This window comes from Plutella xylostella, chromosome 14, assembly GCF_932276165.1.
Source record: "Plutella xylostella chromosome 14, ilPluXylo3.1, whole genome shotgun sequence".
In the NCBI taxonomy this organism is placed as follows: Eukaryota; Metazoa; Arthropoda; class Insecta; order Lepidoptera; family Plutellidae; genus Plutella; species Plutella xylostella.
The window spans coordinates 4,373,454-4,390,866 of NC_063994.1; the positions used below are offsets into that span (position 1 = coordinate 4,373,454).

A 17,413-nucleotide genomic window follows, 5' to 3' on the forward strand; every position below is an offset into this window, starting at 1 on the left:
TCTCGAGTCGAGACCACGAACAGGCAAACGGAGCGTGGGACGCCCTCCTGCCCGCTGGACTGACGATCTTAGGCGGATAGCCGGTAGTGGTTGGATGAGGAAGGCAGAGGACCGAATGTTGTGGCACTCCTTGGGAGCGGATCTATCTCCACCAGTGGATGATTATTGGCTGATGATGATGATGATGTAAAGAGGAAGTTTAAGTTTTAATTACAATAAGATTGCTTTTGATTAGAAGAAGATTAAGGTTTAAGTTATAATTAGAAGAAGGTTGTTTATGTTGTTTTTAATTAAGAATATTGATGATTTAAACTTAATTTTTTGTTTCATTTAAATATTAAACATAACATCGAGTTATGTGGACATACCTATTAAAATATATACATAAATGTTAACTTGCCACTTGATCATAAATCCCGGCAATTTTAAGTGATTAATTGTTGAATTGATTTAAAATTGTTTGGGGGCAAAAATTTGCTGGCAAATCTACTATTTTGCCTTCAAACCTATTATTTAGCAAATTCAAAACGGATTTAATTGGCGATCGTTTAAATGACACCCTTTCTAATCTACTAGCAATACACAGTTGGCTATTATAGTACAACTGGTATGAACAAGTTACCTAATTAAAAACATAGATTTCTTCACCCTAAAATTGACATCCAAACAAAAACGTGTCAAAACTTAATTTTTCCCTTAGCAAGCCAAATGAAACTTACAAAAAAATTACTTATTTTATTTCCAGATACCACCTGAAAGCCATAGAATCCCTCTCCGAAGACTTACAAGACAACGGACAGTCGCTCATGGCAAACCTGGACCTTGTCCTCAAATGGCTGACCCTTCGCTTCTTCGACACCAACCCGTCTGTCATACTGAAGGGACTGGAGTACCTCTCTGTGGTGTTCCAGTATCTCATTGAGAACGACTACACTATGCCCGAGTATGAGGCCAACTGCTTCATACCTTATTTGATACAGAAGGTGAGGTTTGTTTGTGAAATATTGTTTTGTCATTATTGGACATTAATTAGCCTAAGCGCCACAAAACTATTTATACCTGTCTAAGCTCGTCAGACTATCGGGCTGGAAGGCGTCCTACTTTGCGCTTGCCTGTTCGTGGCTTCCACTCGAAAAATATTTTAATCTTTGTATTCTTTTAATCTATTTCGCATACATGAGTTACTAAGTAATGAAGGTTGAACTTGAATGAGCCTAATATAAATTCAATCAACGTCGATCTAAATAAATTCAATGGTTTCTATCAAAACTACTATAATTACAGATACATTTACTAACTACGTTCAGAACTAATGCTACATGTTGTTTGCAGGTGGGAGACCCCAAAGACACAGTCCGTAATGGAGTGAAGGCTCTGTTCAAACAGATATGTGTGGTGTACTCCGTCACCAAGCTGTTTGGCTACTTGATGGAGGGATTGAAGTCTAAGAACGCGAGGCAGCGGGCCGGTAAGATTGACATCTTAATTTTAATTTCATAACTCGAAATAAGGATAAGTTAAATAAAAATAAAGATAAGTTAGATAATTTTTGCGAACATTAGAGTATCCTTGTTTTATAACAATCAGTATTTCGGTCTATACATTTAGTACTCTCCCAAAGCATACCACTACACTGCCTGAATCATGATATGAAACTTTCCTGTAAAAAGTTCAGTTGGTTCACTATTGTACCGAATTTAGTCAAAGCTCGGTCTGTGAGGGCTTGGGAAACCCCGAGGTCTATTCCGCTTATATACACTCGCGAGCAACCAAATCGACTCAAGCCTTGACGGCGCAAACATACATTAATACAAGTAAAATTATGAATAGAAATAATAAAAATGATATGTCATTTAAAAGCTTAAGATGTCAGCTTTAATTTGATATCATTATTATTGAAATCCATTCATCATTTTTGAAATAAATGATGTCTGAACGCAATTGTAGGAAAAACGGGAATTTAGGAAAAAAGGGTATGGGTATCGTATTATACAAATTAAACAAAAAATGTTAAGATAAAAATTTATTTATTTAAATCAATACTTTGTATTGCCCCCTCTTGCCCTAATTACAGCCTGCAGCCTGTTTCTCATAGACCTTATCAACTTTTTGACAGTTTCCTGAGGAATGCCGTCCCACTCCTCTAATAAAGCTGTCTTCAGCTCGTCCACGCTTGCAGGGACTGGATTCCTGGCCCGAACTCTTCTTTTGAGCTCGTCCCATAAGTGTTCGATGGGATTCAGGTCAGGACTGAGCGCAGGCCAGTCCATCGTGCGCAATTCCTTCTCTCTCAGAAACTGCCGACTGACTCGTGCCGTGTGGCAGCGGGCATTGTCGTGCATTAGCACGAAGTCTTCACCGACAAATTCTGCATAGGGCACAACATGACCGAGTAGAATGTCGGTGATGTACCGATCAGCTGTTAACCCGCCTCCTCGGCCGCCTCCAGGCACGAAAACAAGTGCGGTTTTTCCCTCTAGAGAAATACCAGCCCACATCATGCAGGAACCGCCGCCATATGCTACTGTTTCAGCGAAACAACATTGGGCAAATCGTTCCCCCGGACGCCGGTAGACCCGGCCTCTCCTGTCACTGCCATGCAGACACACTCTGCACTCATCAGTAAACAGGACCGACCGCCATTGCGCAATGCTCCAATCGAGATGCTCTCGAGCAAACTGAAGACGCGCTTGTCGGTGGCCTGCAGTCAATTTGGGGCCTGATGCAGGTCTTTTTGGTGTCAAGTTGGCTTCCTTCAAGCGTCTTCTCACTGTCCACTCGCTGACAGCCACTTGTCGTACACGTCTCAGTTCTTGCTGCACATCAACGCCCGTAAGGTGTCGATTGCGCAGCGAGGTTGAGACAATGAAGCGGTCGTCTCTCTCTGAAGTGCAGCGGTGGCGGCCCGTTCTTGGTCTTCGATTGAAGGCACCAGTCTCTTGGAACCGTCTGTATACTCGGGATACAGCAGACTGGCTCAAGTGGAGCTGGGCAGCGACTGCTCGCTGACTTAACCCTTGTTGCAGCAAGGCAACAACTTGAGCAGCTTCTTCTGGTGTGGTATCCATGGGTTTGCGAAAACAAGGAATACAATGCAACGAGATGTGTACCGGTCAACTTGCAACAAGCGACTGATAAGGTACACCGGATGTGGAAAGGTTTTATAGCGGGATCAGGTAGCGCAAGGCGTGGATTCCTAATGAGGTAATTAACACTGACGGGCAATTAAAATGCGTCATTAAATCTGCGCTTAGTTTTTTTTTATGGTATTGATCTTAATTGAAAGCCTAATTCTTCAGCTTTCGAATGACATATCACTTTTATATTTACCATTTATCGTTTTAGGAAAATCAATGTATATGTGCGCCGTGAAGGCTTGAGTCGATTTGGTTGCTCGCGAGTGTATTTACAAGCTATGTATAAACTTGTATTCACCAACATTCTCTCTCCCCACAGAATGCCTCGACACAATAGCCCTACTGCTTTCAACATACGGCTCTGTGTTCATCGGGCCTGCGTCCCTTCGCGAGCTGGCGCGCCACATCGGCGACCGAGACAACGCCGTGCGCTCCGCCGCGCTCAACGCGCTGTGCGACGCCTACTTCCTGGAGGGGGAGAGGCTCTACAAGATGATCGGACAGGTCGGCCATGTTCCAAACAACTAACTTAAACACTGTTTAACAAGTGTATAAATTCATATGCGAAGCATATGAGAAAGAGGTGTATGTAGCTTAAACACTGTTTAACAAGTGTCTAAATTCGTATGCGAAGCATATGAGAAAGAGGTGTATGTAACTTAAACACTGTTTAACTTGTGTCTAGACACTATGCGGTCCTGCTCTCTAGGTACGGCTCTGTGTTCATCGGGACGGCGTCCCTGCGCGAGCTGGCGCGCCACATCGGCGACCGAGACAACGCCGTGCGCTCCGCCGCGCTCAACGCGCTGTGCGACGCCTACTTCCTGGAGGGGGAGAGGCTCTACAAGATGATCGGACAGGTTGCCGTGTTCCAAACAACTAACTTAAACACTGTTTAGCAAGTGTCTAAATTCATATGCGAAGCATATGAGAAAGAGGTGTATGTAACTTAAACACTGTTTAACAAGTGTCTAAATTCATATGCGAAGCATATGAGGGCGAGGTGTATGTAACTTAGACACTGTTTAAACTGTGTCTAGACACTATGCGGTCCTGCTCTCTAGGTACGGCTCTGTGTTCATCGGGACGGCGTCCCTGCGCGAGCTGGCGCGCCACATCGGCAACCGAGACAACGCCGTGCGCTCCGCCGCGCTCAACGCGCTGTGCGACGCCTACTTCCTGGAGGGGGAGAGGCTCTACAAGATGATCGGACAGGTTGCCGTGTTCCAAACAACTAACTTAAACACTGTTTAACAAGTGTCTAAATTCATATGCGAAGCATATAAGAAAGAGGTCTATGTAACTTAAACACTGTTTAACAAGTGTCTAAATTCATATGCGAAGCATATGAGAAAGAGGTGTATGTAACTTAAACACTGTTTAACAAGTGTCTAAATTCATATGCTCGCATATGAGGGCGAGGTGTATGTAACTTAAACACTGTTTAACTTGTGTCTAGACACTATGCGGTCCTGCTCTCTAGGTACGGCTCTGTGTTCATCGGGACGGCGTCCCTGCGCGAGCTGGCGCGCCACATCGGCGACCGAGACAACGCCGTGCGCTCCGCCGCGCTCAACGCGCTGTGCGACGCCTACTTCCTGGAGGGGGAGAGGCTCTACAAGATGATCGGACAGGTCTGTCATTTTCTGTAGACCTAGCACGGGACGCAAGTCATGACAAAAGTTTTGCACATCGCGCGGTTTGGAGAGCGAGTGCGACGGAAAACGTGGCTGTATAAGATGATTGGACAGGTCGGTAACCTGCTGAGTTGCGATCACGGGTTTTGTCGACTTAACTCGATAGGCTAGTCACTGGAATTTGTATGCGTCTTATTAGTTTCTAACGGTACCGACCGCGCTGATCAAGATGTCATACAAATTGCTATCGGATTACGCTAGCGACTTAAGTCGATAGTACTTGTGATTTGCACACTGGTGATGTTCTACACTCAATCGCCCTACTGCTCTCGACATACGGGTCAGTATTGCTCGGCTAAACACAACGCACTCTCTGACGCGTACTTCCTGGAGGGAGAGAGGTATAGATGATTGGACAGGTCGGTGGAAAATGCTGGAATATTCTAGAAGGTCCAGCCAAGGAGCGGCTGCTTTTAGAAGACACTCACTTGAATCTAGTGAAAAAAACACTTAGATATTAATTTATTTATTCCTGTCTTAAATAAAACATCATTTATTTTTGGATCATCATGTTAAAGTTGCTTTACACGACTTATATAACTAAATAAAATCATTAACAATTATACGTTAAATATCTTCTAAAACCTAGAAAACCGTAATACACTAAACTATCACTTTTCACCATTTAAACTTCAGTAATACACGGCACTAGGTTCTGTAGAGCATCGATAGTGCAAGCGTGGAAGCCGTGACGGTAATCTTGTTCATTGGCATCCATCGACCTTTTTATATTATAGTTGTTTTCACTTTTGGTAAAACACACTATGTATTCCAACACAGCTTGCACTATACATTTATAATGGGCCTTGTAATTGGCACCGTCTAATGTAATGTCTTGGAATTCTTCGGGATTCTTTTTACTTAAATACACAAGATGCGGTGTGGATAGAACTGTTTGTGAAATTAAAAGAACAATAGTTATGATAAAGACGGACCGCATTTTGATGTTGTGTGTACGATTTCCCGATGTTAAATGATATTTGTTGGACTGCAGATTGAGATTTTATACTTTTACTATGTATTTAAAGTATTTGGGAGACTGGATCGGGCAAAAATGTCTATGAATTCGTCATTGTTAAGTTCCAAAACAAATTTAGCATTAACAATAACATAATAAGATTGTGATCTTTGTTAAATTCCTTAAATTGTATTGAAAACTTATTTGGTTATTGTATTACGACCTAACAATTAAGCTATTTACGTTATATCACTGCTGTTGAATGTTTCAAAATCGTGAAGTGCCTAGAGTTAATTCGTCTCCCTACAAGCAATACTTACTAGATACTACAGATGATATTCAATGGAATAAGAATTGTTCACTTCTTTTCACTCATTTCATAGGCCAGTTTGTCACTAGCGTTGCAGGAACCGATACCACTTTGACCAAGTAGTGTGTCACTTATCATGTGGAAACTAAAGCAAATTTCCCCTTCCACAGATATCGGAGAAGGACCTCTCGCTACTAGAAGAGCGAATCAAGCGCACGAGCAAGGCGCGCGGCCCCGAGGCGCGCCGGCCCCTCATACCGCTCTCCGCCACCGGCCGGCCCATCCTGCAGCAAGAGGTAACACCCTGTATACATCACACCACTGTGTTGTCAATAGTAGCTCAAGAGAGAGACGCCGGCCCCTCATACGTAACTTTTCTCTAATTTTTCACTACTTCTGAAAATAAGGTTTTCTATACTGACGGCGTAAGCGTACGTTTACAGATGTGTTATGCAGCTTTTCTGCGATGATGTGATGTGTTAAAGAAATCAATTTCCAATACTGCTATGCTAGACCAATTAATTTGAACTCATCCATAACAACGTATCATAACACATGGTGGAAACCTAATGCACATTGGTACCCTCAAGCCAACCAAGTAAGCAGTTGATAATATTGTAATAAAAAAATATATTTTCAGGAGAAGGAACCCAAACACGTGATATCGGTGGACTCGCCTCCAGGGGCCGATTATGAAGACGAGGAGGAGATGGAGGAGCCCCCGCCGCCGCAGCCGGAGCCCGTCATGTGAGTCAACTACACCTATTATATTCTAAGAGGGGGCGAGGTTCCTGTACGTGGCTCTCCAGTGGAACCTCTGTACATATCCCCTTAATTTCAGCTCAGCCAAGTTTTTTTTTTTTTTTTAATGCGGTCTAAACCGTCTAAATATGTGTATTCATGCATATCAATAGGCTTAGAGTGCAGTACAACAATTCCTTTAGGATGCTAATGGGGCTGCCGCGCTACTGTAGTGCATCAGGTATGTTCGCGCAAGCTCGTACTGATGATTTTTATGCGATCAGGCGAAAAAGAGTTGCATCGATGCTATTCAGATTGCGCGGCAGTACCAACTCCATCCTGAAGGTAATTGCAGATCGGACTGACGGTCCAATATTGGAGCACTGGATGCGAATAGTGACGGGAATAGGCTAAGTAAAAATATGTAAATAATGTTTTATAGGATAAGTATTATTAGCTGTAAGTAATTAACATAGAATAAGCAACATTGTTACTAACAAATTATGGCTCTTGTTGGCTGAAACAAATGGATTAATAATAATTAAAAAAAAAATATCTATTTGCGCCAACGCAACTGAAAGAAGGACAGTGCTTGATCCTGTAATATCAATGATATTTAGGCGAGTACCTAATACTTTCGAGCATATTTATTAACCTCTCCCCTCTTACCAGAAGGTCGCCCCCCGAGCCCAAAGTCATCAGCGGTCCGTTCGGCCTAGACCCGGACCTGATAGCTCAGCTCGACGCACAAGTTCCTCGGGTCAGGCAGTCGAGGCTTCCCGAGCCGGACCTGGCCTTCCTGGACGAGCCCATCCCCGTGCCGGCTACGCGCCCCGCCGCCGTAGCCGCCGACCGACGCAGGTGACACACACATACAGCTATAGCACTCACATAGGAATATACATTGCAAGACATTGAATAAATAGAGGTGCAGTGACCCGCAGTAACGAACTGAAGAGAGTCGACATATAGAAAGTAAGACAGAAGGAAAGAAAATAATTTTATTCAGCAGCAGATAGCAGCAACCTTTCCGCAATAGACCAATACGCGCATAGAGCGCAATAATGGCGTCGGTTTTGACAACTTTTGACACATTCTACCCTCCCATTCATCCCACACCTAAACATAGTACATAATAAAGCCAGCAGCGGGTTACAATAGGTTAACATAAAATTGCATAACTGACTTCACTACTCTGACAAATGAACCCATTTCACTGCATCCTAATTAACCACAATATATCTTACAGTATGATGCCGATGTCTCCACCGCGCACCATCGACCCGACGTCCATGATGACGCAGCAGAACCACAGCCTGCAGACTGTGGACGACTCGCAGCTAGCCGACACCATCCACTCTATAGCGAGCCCCGACTTGAATGTAAGTTTACTTAATATCCGTACCTTTATAACTGGTTTTATAGTTACTGAATGAAGGCGTAGCCGTTTTGAATCGAATATTTTGTCATACGCCTATCTAAATAGTAACAATTGCCAACGATCTTGATTCGGCGTCCATGATGACGCAGCAGAGCCACAGCCTGCAGACTGTGGACGACTCGCAGCTAGCCGTCACCATCCACTCTATAGCGAGCCCGGACTTGAATGTAAGTTTACTTACTATCCGTACCTTTATAACTGGTTTTATAGTTAGTAAGGCGTAGGCAATAGTTTTGAATCGAATATTTTGTCATACGGTTATCTAAATAGTAAAATCTGCCAATGATCTTGATCCGGCGTCCATGATGAGGTAACAGAATGACAGTTAGCAAACTGTGGACGACTCGCAGCTAGCCGACACCATCCACTCTATAGCGAGCCCGGACTTGAATGTAAGTTAATACTTAGTAATCCTATCCTAACTAATATTATAAATGCGAAAGTAACTGTGTCTGTCTGTCTGTTACGATTTCACGCTATAACTACTGAACGGATTTGAATTAAATTTGGTATATAGATGGTCTAGACCCTGAGAAAAAACATAGGCTACTTTTTATCCCGGAATTCCCACGGGAAAACTTTTTAAGGTGAAGCGAAGCTCGCGGGAACAGCTAGTAATACATAAGCAATAATAATACATATAGCCTATCCATATATCATATTGCAAAACATGGGCCTTCTTCAAGACTGGAGGGTATCCGCAAGTTTTGCTGGCGCGATATTTTTATCGTATAGATCCGCTGCTATAAAGCAAGGTTACAAAATGACCCTCAAAATGCAGCTATATTAAATAATGCTACCTCTTCAACACAATATACCCGTGTTACTATCTGTGAGAATTTGTAATAAGGCTGTATATTTTCTACAGTATTTATATCGAAACTCATGCCTGAATATAATCCAAGTGTTTACCTCTCCATTACAGGAAAATCTCTGTTATTTCCTAGATCAGATCAGCATTTTAAACTACCCTTAGCATTAAGAGTTGACCTATTATTGTAAATCACACTTAGCATTAAGTATTTTCTGAATAAATATTCTATTCTATTAACCTCTATTACAGGCCGCAATCCGCGCGCTGTCCCTCATCTCTGGAGCCCTAGTATCCGGGCGCGGCGCCGCGCTACGCTCGCATGAAGAACGGTTCATCCAAGCCGCCGCCACGCAAGTGCGGAGGCTGCGCACGTCGCGGTCCCCTGATGCTCTGCCGGCTTACAAGTATCTCGCTACTGCGCTTACCACGGTAAGGAGTTGTAGACTTTTTGGTGGTAAATTGAATGAAAAAGAGTCTGGCCTTTGAAAGAAGTAAGAATGGTTAAAATCGGTTGATTAGTTTTGAAGTTATAAAAAATTAAAAATTAGAGGTTTAAAACAGCGCTGCCACTTCCTCTTTCTTCTTTTAAACCTATATTTACATAAGCATTGGATATCAACTCATGCATCATAACTATCCTCCAACAGTTCTACGAGACGGCCGGCTGCGGCTCGCAAGTGGGCGAGGCGGCCGTGGGCCAGCTACTGGGCGAGCTGCTGCTCGTGCTGGGCGGGACGGACGCGTGCGCCGGCGACGCGGAGCGCCTCGTGCGCGTGCTCAACAACGTGTGCGTGCGCCTGCTGGAGCACTCGCCGCGCACGCAGCTGCTGTGGTGAGTAGCGTGGGACACCCCTCGGATGTCGCCTCGTATTGCGTTATCAAAAAAAACCACTAAAATGTAAGAAATAATTTAAGGTTTACACAAATTATATGCGACAGTACAAATATACCTAAGCAGGAACTGTTCTTTTTTGAAGTTGGTGCCATATTTCTTCAGATTACTTTGTCACTGCACCAACATCAAAAAAGAACAGTTCCTGCTTAGGTATATTTGTACTGTCACATATAATTTGTGTAAACCTTAAATTATTTCTTACATTTTAGTGGTTTTTTGAAGTCGGTTTTTTAATTTTTTTAATTATTATTTTATTTTATAGTTTTTAGTTTATTTGCAATAATTTTAGGTGATTGTGCCTAATGCCTTGGTTCAGTCCATTTTTTCTCTCCAACAATGTAATTGATTTGATTTGATTTTTGATTTTCAAAGTTCTTTATTGACATATAAGCAGTACAACTTAAAACCTAGTGTACATATTTATCCTAGGATTAAGTACCATAATGGTTATTGTTTTTAAGCACCAAGGCTTTTTAAAACTTTTAGAATCACTATAAAATTATATAAAAACCTAACTTACGTTATGAGAATCGGTGTACATTCAATGCATTAGGTTGGTACACTATGATTACAACTATGCACACTTTGATAGTGCGCATTTGATGGCAAAAAACACGACACTTACACATTTAAACGATACAATTTACAATAACAAGTATTAACACACAATACAATAAATTCAATTTTAGTTATTATATTCTACCAAAAGTGGGTAGATTTAAGTCTCAACAGTACGGCGGCAAGCAGTTGGAGTGATGACGTCATGCAACACATAGTGATGGGGTAGTCTTGTCGTATATCGATATCGATTATTTGGGATCGGGCGGGACTTACCTATATTTGAAATAAGTAGATTGGAATGGATTGGGTTGGTAAACAGATAAAACTTTTTACACATTTTTATGATGAAATTAAGTAGGGATGGTAATTTTATTTTATCTTGTAATTTTGTTAAATTGGTCTTAAATGGAGTATTGAAAGCTATTTTTAAAGCGCGATTTTGGAGGACTTGTAGTTTCAAGTGGTTAGATTTTGATGTATTGCTCCAAACGGGACATCCATAAGTAAGGCATGGTCTGATTAGAGAGGTGTAAAGCAGTAATTTAGTTTGACTACTTAAATTAGATTTTCTGTTAAGAATTGTACTAAGGGCATTAAAGGCTTTCATACCTTTTAACCTCAAGTACGACACGTGTTCGTTCCAATTTAATTTATGATCCATTATTAGCCCCAAATATTTCACAGATTTACTCCACGCTATTGAATGGCCGTTTATCTTTAAGGTTCTCAGCGGTTGTGTTCTTTTACGAGTGAACAAGATGGCTTCAGTTTTAGAACTGTTTAGTTTCAATTTCCACTTATTGAAATATTCAAACAGTTTTTCAATTGCCAACTGTAGCCGATCTATTATTAGATCCAAGTCGGCTGACGAGGTAAAACAAGCTGTATCGTCTGCGAAGCATGCTAGGTCAGTTCTGGTTTGGGTAGGGATGTCGTTTAAATAAATCAGGAATAGGTAAGGACCCAGTATAGATCCCTGTGGAATTCCAGCAGGAATATGACGAGCTTCAGAAGAAGCTTTATCGATATGTACCGTAAAGCTCCTATTAAGGAGATAGGATTGAATAATTTTAACGAGTGATATGGGGACATTATACTTCATAAGTTTGTGGATAAGACCATTGTGCCACACAGTGTCAAAGGCTTTTTCAATGTCTAAAAGAAACATGCCTGTGGAGATGCCTAGATTTAGGTTTTGAGCTATGTTTTCAGCTACTCTTGCGAGTTGTTGAATAGTTGAATGTCCATGGCGAAATCCAAACTGTTGGTTGATTAGAATATCGTTTGTTACTCTTTGCAGCCTACGGCAAACAACTTTTTCAAACAGCTTAGCTAAACTTGGTAAGAGGCTAATGGGTCGGTAGCTGGTGGGAATTGAACTGTTTTTACCAGGTTTCTTGATGGCAATAACCTTGGCTAACTTCCAGATCGATGGAAAGTAAGCCAGGGCAAGGCAAGCGTTAAATATTTTAGTCATAAGTACTAAGGCTTTCTGAGGGAGGTTTCTAATCAGGAGGTTAGTAATCTGATCGTGGCCTGGGGCTTTTCGTATTTTTAGTCGTTTTATGAGCCTACGAATCTCACTAGTGTGAACCAAGCTAAATTGGGACCCTTCTTCCATGTTTCTTAGACATTCTATGGACATGTTCACCTCAATATCGGTTTCACCGCTGTCCCATGCAGTCGTAAGACACATGTTATTATGGAAGGCGGTGGCGAGTTCTTCACACTGATCTTGGCGAGACTGTGTAAAGGTACCATCTGGTCGTGACAAAGGAGGAATAGATGTTGGAGTATCTGACCTAACTGATTTAGCTATTCGCCACAAATCGGAGCTTGGGTTGTCTACTTTGCTTAGTTTTTCGTTCCAGATTCTGTCCTGGTGCTGTTTTAAACCAAGGTTAATTTGTTTACCAAGGAAGTTTATTTTAGAGCGGATATTTTTACGGCAGTCGGGTTTGACTTCGTTTGTGAGAGTTCTGCGTAGTTTGTTTTTAACGTTGATTAGTCTCTTTATTTTTCGGGGAATGCTGCACGTAGTTGGTTTAATAGAAATTAAAGGTACGGAGTGGTCTCTAGCTGATATTATTGAGGTGCTTAGGTTTGCGATAGCCATGTCTATTTCATGCGGACTTTTAAGAATTGAGGAGGAGAGATTGATTGATTCATTTAAGAGTTTACGGTAGCCATTCCAATCCGCTCTAGCGTAGTTAAGACGCTTTAATGACAATCGATCTACTTTCCCAGTTATCTGGAAGAGAACTGGTAAGTGATTCGAGCTCAGTGCTGTAACTACACGGACGTCGTTAATAGTGTGTATATTATTTGCAAGTATCAAGTCTGGAATGGACGGTATTAGGTCATCGCGGTAGTGAACAAGAGTGGGGCTGTCTGGTGCGTGAATGGAATAGTCGTGGCAAAGTAAATGGTTAAAAAGCAGGTTACCGTTTGTGTTTCTAAGTCCAGGGTACCAATGGTCATGCTTGGCATTGAAATCACCCATTAGGATAACGCTTTTATCAGTTTTCAACAACAAGTCTATGTCTCCAGTAACAAAGGGAAGGTTAGGGGATTGGTATACTGAGTATATCGAGTAGTGGCAGTTATTAACTTTAATTTTAACTCCTATTGATTCTAAATAATTTGTCCCCGGAGTATGGACGAGAGTGTGTTCAATATCGTCTTTTATTAGAATTGCAACTCCTTGACCCTTGCCATTCAGGTGTTTGTCACATCTGTAGCAAGAGAAGCCTGGAATTCGTAATTTAATGTTATGGGTCAGTCTTGTTTCAGAGATAGCTATTACGTCAACAAGTAGATCACAAACTAATTTAGAAAGCTCCAGCTGCTTACCGCCGACACCGTCGGCGTTCCAGTGCATCATGCGTATCTGATTATACTTAGACATATTTACCAAGGTGAGATAATATTAACACTACTTTGTCAATCATTGAAGTACACTGTAGAAACTGTCCCCGTATAGTCTTCAAGGTAACCATGATGTCGAGCATTTCTCTTGTTGCCACGTCGTGATCTACTGGGATTAAATTGTCGTGATCTTCTGGGATTAAAGAGGACTTTGGAGGGATTGACTGCACGCCGGAAGTGACATCAGCCCAGGTTTTAATTCCAAACTCAGGGAGATAATTGTTTTTTTGTTTTTCTGCATGGGGTTGATCATTTCGTTTTGGAGGAACAGGTTGATTTGCGGTTTTCCGTACGGCACGTTGGTTCTTAAGCATGAGAATGTATCTCTGCCGCTCTTCGCACTTTGAGTAGTTTGCAGGATGATCTAGCTGGCAGTTGCAACATTTTGCAGGAGTAGCTTTGTCCTTTTTGGGACAGTCTTTCGTTTGGTGTTGTTCGGTGCATTTGACACATCTCGCGGGAAGGTTGCAATTACGAGCAGCATGTCCGAATTTTTGGCATCTATAGCATTGAGTGCCAAGAGAGGCATTTGATCGAAATCTTTCAATTTTGACGGAGCAATTTCCGATATATTTAATGGAACGAATCTTTCCTATATCTGTTCCGGATGGCATCTGCACTAGGAAAGGAGGACATGAAACTGCGTATTTATTTGGAGAGTACAGTTTAGATACTATCGCTCCACTGAATCCCATTGAGTCCAGTTCGTCGGATAAGCACGTCTCAAAGTAATCCGGGAGACCTTTGATGACTACCTTAGACATCCTTTCATCTTTCCGGGTAAAGGTATGGAAGAGCATATTTTCGCTTTTGAGGCCTTCTTTGATTGCTTGGTGGGCTTCACTTGAGTAACATTGAACTGCTACTTTATTTTGCCCTTTATAGCTAAGATGAAATTTTTTGTCGTACCTTTCTATGACGTCCTTGATTTTTCCGTGAGTCCATCCAGATTGCAGCTCCATGATGATTGGAGGAATTCTAGCAGGATTGTTCCTTTTTGTAATTGCCATACGGAGAGGCTCGGGTAATTGGTTTGTTTGTTCGACGTTGAGGTGACTGAAGCGATTTGAGGTAGACAGAGCTGGCTTACCGGGAGGTGATTTTTGAGCAGCAGCTGTTCTCTTGGGTTGTTGCCACTCATCTGATGGTTCTTCATCACGCTGGCGTTTTGGAGGTGCCGACGATTTCGTTACAAATCTATCCATGGGTACTATGACCGGTATCGATATTCCCACCTATCGATACTATACCCCATCACTAGGAATAACAACCAAGTACGGCGGAGCTTTAGAATGCGTGCGGTCAGGATAACTACCCGACAGCGAATGAACAATGTAATTGGTCAGAACCAGAAAGGCCCACTCGATAGTGCTGCCAATGTTTCATTTGGTTTTTTTCCCCATTATTGCATTTTTTTCTGCGCACGGAAGGGTAACATACATTGCAGGACATCCAATCTAATTGCCATTAAAAACCAGCAGCCGTGTATGAAGGTACTTATGGATAAGCGAAAGGTCCACTCAGCTAGCTAGTTAGAATCTGGATGTTTACCAAGTATCTATCGAAGTATTATTATCATTTCTTTACCACTTTACTATCCCACTAACTAAACCTACAAAACTAACCATCATCTTTCTCCCAACAGTGCCATAGTGTCTCTACTCCACGACTCAATCGGAGTATCAGACCCAGCCTACCCTCGGTACCAGGAGTTACTCCTTAAATGCTTCTGGAAGACACTGAAGATGATCAGCTCTTGGGAACCGGACTCGATAGACTATGGAGCTGTACTGTATAAGATACATCTGTTCTACAAGGCTTACCCGAATTCTTATTGGAAGAAGAATCCGGATATGAGCGATACGCCTTACAGGTTAGTTACGGACGATTCTTCTGATTCTGATTGTGTAGGTAGGCCAATCCTTTCACCAAGGTGATAAACACTAGTCTAGTTTTACCCCCTTATTCATAGAAAAGTTAGAGAACGTTTTAACTATTGAACTGTTTTGTCCCTCTCTGTCAAATAACAAATTTCTCTTTGACAGAGAGGGACATAACAGTTCAATAGTTAAAACGTTCTCTAACTTTTCTATGAATAAGGGGGTAAAACTAGACTAGTGTTTATCACCTTGGTGAAAGGATTGGCCTGTTAGCTTAGGGTCTTGCGTTGACTGACCAAGTCATGTATACTGCATTCATTCTTACTTGGCACAAAAGGTAATCAAACAAGTCAGCGACTGACTACTAGAATAAAACTGGTGTTTGATTGTCGCCGACATTATACACTTAAATAATCATGTATTAAATATTGACAATACCTTAAACTCTTACAGAACGGTGAAGACGCTAGTTCACACGCTGGTGAAGATGAAGGGCTCGTCCATCACCAACCACCTGACGCAGATACCGGACGTCAACGAGTCGGATCTGTACCCGTACCTGCTGAAAGTGTTTAAGGTATGCCATGACTAATATCTTTTTATTCACACCATAAACCCATCTGAAGGCCCAGCACGGGGCGCAAAAAGCTCTTATCAAGACGTGACAAAGGTTATCCGTCGCTTTCGATCTCGAAGCCGCGCGATGTGTGTGAGCGCGATGCAAAACTTTCGTTTACCGCCTCTTTGCTTTCTCTACATTCCTAATTATATTTCTTTTGGGATTTAACTTCACTAGTGCACACGCGATCCGGTCGTCAATAACATCATCATCCACTGCTTGACATAGAACTCTCCCAAAACGCGTCACAACACTCTATCCTCGGCAGTCCTCATCCACCTACCTGGCTAACGTCGTTGGTTTGCGATCCGCAGGGCATCTACGTTTTTGAAGATATCATCATTTTCATTTAATTACATTTAAAATTTATTAAACCAGTCACTTTACCACATTTTCAGCAACTGAAACTAGACGACAAGAAGGACCCGCCAGACTCGGCCGTCCCTTCATTAAACGCCAACAAGTCTGTGCTGACCTCGGCGGCGACTAACAACTCTCTAGCGGCCAACAGACTGCCTCGCGCCGTGCACGAAGAATTAGCTCTCATTCTCAAGCGCATAAGCGCTAAGGAGCATAAGAGCGAAGCGCTGCAACAGCTGTATGATTTAAGGGTATGTTTGTTAATGTCATATTTGGAAATAAAGCCATTAATTAATTAGGCTTTTATTAAGTTTCACACTATATTGAAACACGCGTTGTAAAAGAGTTGATTTTTGAATTGTTTAAGCTCGTGGCCGGAGTTCTTCAAATATCAATTAGAACAGTAATTTTTACTCATAATGGACTAGCAGTCTTGTTTTAATTATTGGAAACATAAACTGATCAGGGCGGCAATCTATGCTTTGTTTGTGAAACGATATTGATTAAATTCAAACAGGTATTCCAATTCGAACACCTCTATTCTTATTTCAATGCCATAGTGAATGCACCACGGATGCGCAGGAGTTGCGTTGAGTTGTCTAACATCGGTCTATTTCCCCGTCCCCAGGAGCGTCACCCGTCCGTGGACATCTGGACGTTCATGCAGGGCTCCTCCTTCTACTTCCGCAACTACGTGGAGCGCGGGCTGCGCGAGGTGGCGGAGCAGCGCCGGCACCGCTACAAGCACAACTACTCGCACACACACATCGGTGAGTGTACACACACACACACACACACTACGTGGAGCGCGGGCTGCGCGAGGTGGCGGAGCAGCGCCGGCACCGCTACAAGCACAACTACTCGCACACACACATCGGTGAGTGTACACACACACACACACACTACGTGGAGCGCGGGCTGCGCGAGGTGGCGGAGCAGCGCCGGCACCGCTACAAGCACAACTACTCGCACACACACATCGGTGAGTGTACACACACACACACATACATCCGACAAACACACACATACACCCGCACAACCGGCACGATGGCTGAAATAGTTGCAGCCAAAC

General features: G+C 42.5%; 1 protein-coding gene across 1 annotated transcript in view; it reads left to right on the forward strand.

Annotated features, from left to right (window-relative positions):
* The window catches only part of LOC105380078 (protein mini spindles), a 51,444-nt gene that overhangs the window by 28,261 nt on the left and 5,770 nt on the right, over positions 1-17,413 (forward strand). The window contains exons 22-34 of the mRNA XM_048625300.1: positions 746-983; positions 1,333-1,468; positions 3,457-3,641; positions 6,273-6,398; positions 6,743-6,849; positions 7,519-7,704; positions 8,093-8,225; positions 9,348-9,527; positions 9,746-9,930; positions 15,128-15,355; positions 15,816-15,939; positions 16,380-16,592; positions 16,970-17,111. Of these exons, the coding sequence (XP_048481257.1) occupies positions 746-983; positions 1,333-1,468; positions 3,457-3,641; positions 6,273-6,398; positions 6,743-6,849; positions 7,519-7,704; positions 8,093-8,225; positions 9,348-9,527; positions 9,746-9,930; positions 15,128-15,355; positions 15,816-15,939; positions 16,380-16,592; positions 16,970-17,111 (2,183 nt within the window). The remainder of the gene's footprint in view (positions 1-745; positions 984-1,332; positions 1,469-3,456; positions 3,642-6,272; positions 6,399-6,742; positions 6,850-7,518; positions 7,705-8,092; positions 8,226-9,347; positions 9,528-9,745; positions 9,931-15,127; positions 15,356-15,815; positions 15,940-16,379; positions 16,593-16,969; positions 17,112-17,413) is intronic.